Source organism: Triticum urartu, unplaced genomic scaffold (genome assembly GCF_003073215.2).
Source record: "Triticum urartu cultivar G1812 unplaced genomic scaffold, Tu2.1 TuUngrouped_contig_373, whole genome shotgun sequence".
Lineage (NCBI taxonomy): Eukaryota > Viridiplantae > Streptophyta > Magnoliopsida > Poales > Poaceae > Triticum > Triticum urartu.
The window spans coordinates 63,734-69,854 of NW_024114274.1; the positions used below are offsets into that span (position 1 = coordinate 63,734).

Below are 6,121 nucleotides of genomic sequence, written 5' to 3' on the forward strand. Positions count from 1 at the left end.
ATGGGGAACATACTCAATCTACACATCCTCGGGTGGGATTAGGACCCATCTTTACCTATTAGAGATGTAGGTGGATTAAACGCGGTAGAAACTGAAAATTTGATGTGATTAATTTAAGTGAATCCTTAATTATGTTGTGTGGGTTGCAAAAAAGCATAGGATGGCAGATAATCAGTGGATGTACAGTGGTTTTATCCGTTGGAATCGAGTAACATCAGAGTGGATCGCGAAAACCGATGTGTATTTGAAGGAGATATTCCGTCGTCCAATGAGAATTATCCCACCATGCCCCTGTGCGAGATGTGCCAGACGTCACTGTAGAAATCAGACGGACATGAGTGAGCACCTTCGCACGCACGGATATATGCCAAACTTTGACATGCCGCCGATAAACATAGCCAAGCAGGACCGTGGTAGAGAGGAGGTGATGCGACAACGCATCGATGGATATGAGGACGACGGGGTCAGGGACATGCTAGATGATGTCATTGTTGCAGAAACAGCAAATGCGACACCTTCAGAGAATGAACCGGAGGAGCCGGAGGCAACCGCAAAGGCCTTCTTGGAGGTCTTGGCCTCATCGAAGAAACCTCTTTATGTGGGTGCGAAAATATCTCAGCTGGATGCCATCTCGCAACTGATTGCAGTCAAGGCTAAGTATGGCTGTAGCCAGAAATGCTTCGAAGCATTCCTGGGAGTATGGGCTAATAGCCTCCCTGAGGGTCATGAACTGCCGAAAAGCATGTACGATACAAAGAAAATCATGAAGGCACTCTATATGGATTATGAGAAAATAGATGTTTGCCCGAAGAATTGCCTTTTGTTTAGGCACGAGTATGCGGATGACAAGTACTGTAGGAAGTGCGGTTCGTCTCGGTACATTGAGGTGGTCGGTGAGGATGGTGAGAAAAAGCAGCTAACCATCCCCGTTAAGGTTCTTCGGTATCTTGATTTTATAAAAAGACTGCAGCGCCTTTTCATCACGAAGGAGTCTGCCAAAATGATGAAGTGGCACAAGGAAGGTATAAGGTACAATCCAAAAAAATCGTACATCCATCGGGAGGGGAAGCATGGAAGTCATTCGATGAAGAATACCCCGAGGAAGCAGCCGGGGCTGGGAATGTCAGAATAGCCATATCAAGTGATGGGTTGAATCCATATGGTATGTCGTCCAATCCATACAGCTGCTGGCCTGTGTTTGTAATTCCGCTCAATCTTCCTCCCGGTGCCCTAATGCAACGGAAGACCATGTTCTTGTCGCTCATCATTCCAGGGCCTAACTACCCGGGGAAGCAATTGGGTGTGTTTATGTAGCCGCTTGTGGATGCTTTGCACCATTCTTGATACTTTCCGAGGTTGACATACGACCGGGATCTGCAGAGAAATTTCTTGATGAAAGTTTGGTTGCACTATTGCATGCATGACTTTCCCGACTATGCTCTATTCTGCGGATGGTGTACAAGTGGTAAGATGCCATGCCCAGTGTGCATGCAGGCTCTGTAAATGATTTGGCTGAGTAAGGGTGGCAAGTATGTAGCGTTTGACCTGCATCGACAGTTCCTCCCTCCAGACCATCCAGACAGGGAAGACAAGAAGAACTTCACGAAAGGCCGGGTTGTTCATGAAGTAACCGAGATTCCAACATTTTTGGGGGCAGATGTTCTTGCTCAGCTAAAAGCTCTCAAGCCTAAAGTCAAAGGCAAAGCCAAAGCCAAAGCCAAAGGCTTCGAGGGATATGGTGAGACGCACAACTGGACGCACATTACCCCCTTCTCGCAGCTTCCCTATTTCAAGGACCTCAAACTTCCTTACAATCTGTAAGTATTTTCCCTCTTATCTTCATTGCTCACTTTATTTTCCGCATTTAGTAGTTTTATGAGTTCCATCTTGTCATACCATAGGCCTACCTGGAGTACACACGCCAGGAGACCATGGCGTGGCATCAGAGGCTTTATGAACACCAAGTGCAGAGGGATAGCCAGATGCAGCAGGCTTTTCAGGATATGGCGGCCGGCAGGTGTCCTCAGTTACCTCAAGCACAATGCCCTCTAGCACAACTAGTGCTGATGGGCTTTGAGGAGTTTGTGGCACAGAACGCTGGCCCCTCGCCGGTTAGTTCATCCCCAATCTATTCACCCAAAGCATGTCATGCCTTTCAACACAGTCATATATCCCGTGCATATGTCTTTTCAACATCTAGGGAACAGGTGGATCTACCGTTGGCGGTGGTCTTCGCAGCACTCCGGAGACACGGAGCCCGACCACTCCGATCCACGGAGGCGGAGGCGGTCTTGGCGGTAGCGCTGCCGCTAGCAGTGACGACCTGGGCTTCGGCCATCTTGGCGGTGACGACCTCCGCGGTGCTCGATGATCCTTGTGTGTGGTAATGATGCTTGAGATGACTTGTGTGTGGTGATGATCATTTAGATGACTTGTGTGCTTCTCTATATGCTTATGCTTATGTTGGTTGTGATGATGTTCATTTAGAGACTTGTGTGTGATGATGCTTATGCATATATTGTTGTGATGGTGCCGGATGATATCCCGTTGTGTTTTATATGTCTATCCCATCATATATATCTGCTGATATGTGCTGTTATTTGAATTGAATTGATTTGAAAACAAACAGAAAAAAAGAAAAAAAAGCAAAAGCAAACTATGCCGACGGCTAGGCCGTCGGCATAGGGCTAGCGTGAGCTCCCAGTAGCTGACACGTGGCACCTATGCCGACGGCCTAGCCGTTCGCTTAGTTTAAAAACTGTGCCGACGGCTAGACCGTCGGCATAGGCGCCCACGTGTCAGCTACTGGGAGCTCTGTATGAAGGACTATGCCGACGGCCTGGCCGTTGGCTTAGTTTCAAACTATGCCAACGGCCCAGCCGTCGGCATAGCCCTGGTCCACGAGCAGCGGCTAGTCGCCACGTGGGCGCCTATGCCGATGGTCGAGCCGTCGGCATAGTTTTTGACTAAGCCGACGGCTAGGCCGTCGGCATAGGGATGCCACGTGGCGACTAGTCGTTGGGCAGACTTGACGGCGGCCGCCGTTAGGCGTGATAGTTGCCGACGGCCGGGGCCGTCGGCATAGATGTACGGCCCCCGTCGGCGTATCATATATGCCAACGGCTTTTCTATGCCGACGGCCTCCCTGGCTGTGCCGACGCATATGTTGCCGACGGCCCTATGCCGACGGGGGCCGTCGGCATAGGTCTATCCCGACGGGACTCGGGCCTATGCGGACGGCCCTGGCCGTCGGCATAGGGGGCGATTCCGGTAGTGAACGGAAGCTCTCACATTCCAGGCACCAACTTGCGGGATTGGAATCCAGGCGTTCTCTACATCACTTCAGCCAGGATTCAGAATATTTACTCCTTTTCCTCTGCCAAAAAGGGCATCCCATTCCAGATATGTGCCGTAGATTCTCTCGGCTCGATCGTTCGTATACCCACCCGCCACCCTAGCTGCCCTATCTCCCTAGCTAGTATCTCGCTCGATCGATAGCGTGGGCACCGACAAGAAAGGCGAATTTCTGCGTGTGGCTCTGGGCTACTGCACCTCCAAGAGGCATCAGCATCTGCTTATCACGTCGACCGGATAGAGTGTGCAGACGTAGTCACCAGCTCCTTCATCCAAAAAAGTTCAGAATCAGAATGTAATTAATTGAGCTGTTTTATGGCACCCTGGGGTAAATTAATTAGCCCCACTGACCTTTCAGTCGCCAAGCCGATGGCAATCCCGATACCATTCCAGCAACAAGGCCGTCGGGGTGGCGCCCCAAGCACCTATAAATAGTGGGCACCCAAGCAGCACAACGATCATCAAACCATAACCACCGGAGCTTCTCAAGTGCAAAAACCATCAGAAAAGGCTTCAGCGCAAACGTAGCTCGGTTTCCGATCCAGTTGGAGATGTCTTCTTCTGGGTCAAGGAGCGCATCCCGCGGCGGCGCCAACCCGGAGTGGAGCAAGAAGGAGAACAAGCTGTTCGAGGACGCACTCGCCTACTACGGCAAGGGCACGCCCGACCGCTGGCTCAAGGTGTCCCGCGCCATGGGCGGGACCAAGGCGGCCGACGAGGTGCGCCGCCACTACGAGATCCTTGATAGCGACATCAAGCTGATCGACTCCGGCAGGGTCCCCTTTCCCAAGTACAACACCCAGGGGGCTTGGAACTGATCCATCAATCAAGGTAACCAAAACCCTGCGTGATCCTTGTCTCTTGTCTACAGTTTATAAGTGTGAAGTGTCAGCAAGTCCTCAGTGCTATATGGTGATCTCAATCACTTGTCAAAATAAAGGTAGACCATGCCCTAGATTGACAAAGAAACCGCAATGGAATGCCGCTTGTCATTGCTGTCAATTCCTTGGTTGTTTCTGCCCCAGATGCACTGCCAACGTTAGTGTGATGGTGATTCCGTGATTGCACTATTATTACACAAGCAAAGAGGATCCGGCACATAATTTAAGCCTGGACCTGGAACTTTGAACAGCATCATGCACGCACTATTTGCTTGCATGGATGCGCTAATCTTAGAGATCCTGCATCCAGGCTGTTAATTGAAGTCTGTTTTGCACACTCTTTAGCGCCAAAACCATGGTACCCCTTGAGAGGCAGCGCTGCATATCCTAAATTACAGAACATAGAAAATCCACACCCTTTGTCAAGCCTAGCATTCAGACAACCATATCCAAAGAAATGGGGGCATGATTCTCCTACTGAAATGAAAATGTTAATTTATCCCAGTTCTTGATTTGAGAAGTTCGAGCAAATTAACTTACAAGGTACCTCTCTCGTTGTATTTTTCTTTGCAGGAGCAAAGCTTCTGAATTCTGAAGATCCTGCAAACAGGATAATCTGTTGATAATCAACTCCTTAGCTGGGACCATGTTATTAAAGCAAGCATAATTATGTACCGTAAAACAAAGATTGTGGGCACTTGGTTAGGAATAAAAGAAGAAAATATATGTGAGTGTACATAATATTAGGTTTGTAAGCAAATCAAGTTCGCTTGGTTTTGCAGACGGTAGCATGTATTTTTCATTGTGTACTGTATTACTCCTCCCCAATAAGTTTTGGGGTAAACATCAGTGATGTAAATCCCCAGTACTTGTGTGTACTATTCATGAACTTGTGCTGGTAGAATATTCATGTTTGTCTATCAGTTGGTTCAAGACACGGATGTTTACATTGCACTTTACGTGTTATCATTATCGATCCCTTCCAACAAAGATGGAGTAGGTAAGTATGACTAGGTGCCATCTGATAACTTGTGTACTCCCTCCGTTTATTTATTCTACACATTAGCTTTGAGTGAAGTCAAACTTTTACAAGTTTGACCAAGTTTATAGAAAACTATGTGAACATTTACAATAACAGATCTGTATGAAGTGAAAGCAAAGTTGATTCTTTGTCTTCTCAAACAGCTTTCATGTCTCAAAATAAATTTCCATAAGAGCGAGCTATTTTGCTTTGGAAAGGCGAAGGAAACACAGAATGGATATTGGCAACTCCTCGGTTCTGATGTGGAATTTCTTCCTTTTATGTACCTCGGAATACCCATTCACCCCCCCCCCCCCCGACTAAGCTCATAAACAAAGAATAGAAAATTATCGAATATCGCTTTGGAAGACCCTAACAATTGGACCGGGGGGGGGGGGGGGACTCATATCATATGGGGCACCATTGACTCTTATCAACACTATTCTCACAAGTCTACCCATGTTTATGTTGTCCTTTTTCTAAATGCCCAAAGTTTTTTTTTAAGATTTGATTTTTATTGATCTAGGTTCTTCTGGCAGTGCGATGAGCACAAATAGAAGTACATACTAGGTAAGTGGGATATTTATGTTGGCCAAAGGATCATGGTGGTTTGGGTATTGAAAACCTAAAGATAAAACCAAGCGCTTGCTTAGTAAATGGCTATACAAGTTGCTTAACGAGGAGGATGTATGGCCAGAGCTTGTTCATAAAAGTATATATATTCCAAAACTCTATCTCCAGTGGTAGAAAAATCAACGAATTCCCCTTTTTGGAAGGGCTTGATGGAGGCCAAGTCTTCTTTATTTAGGAGTGATTTGTTTGAGGTTGTCTATGGCCATTCTACGAGTTTTGCAGAGACACACAG

At 47.5% G+C, this 6,121-nt stretch overlaps 1 protein-coding gene across 1 annotated transcript; it reads left to right on the forward strand.

Moving 5' to 3' along the window:
* Positions 1 to 3,829: 3,829 nt before the first annotated feature.
* On the forward strand, positions 3,830 to 5,255 carry LOC125527382 (transcription factor RADIALIS-like). Its single transcript, XM_048691895.1, has 2 exons — positions 3,830 to 4,185; positions 4,809 to 5,255. Exon 1 carries the CDS (start codon positions 3,906 to 3,908, stop codon positions 4,170 to 4,172), a length of 267 nt encoding a protein of 88 aa, XP_048547852.1. The 5' UTR covers positions 3,830 to 3,905; the 3' UTR covers positions 4,173 to 4,185; positions 4,809 to 5,255.
* The last annotated feature ends 866 nt before the right edge of the window (positions 5,256 to 6,121 follow it).

Excerpts from the sequence above, each read along its gene's own strand:
- LOC125527382 (XM_048691895.1), top strand. The coding sequence starts at position 3,906 with ATGTCTTCTTCTGGGTCAAGGAGCGCATCCCGCGGCGGCGCCAACCCG.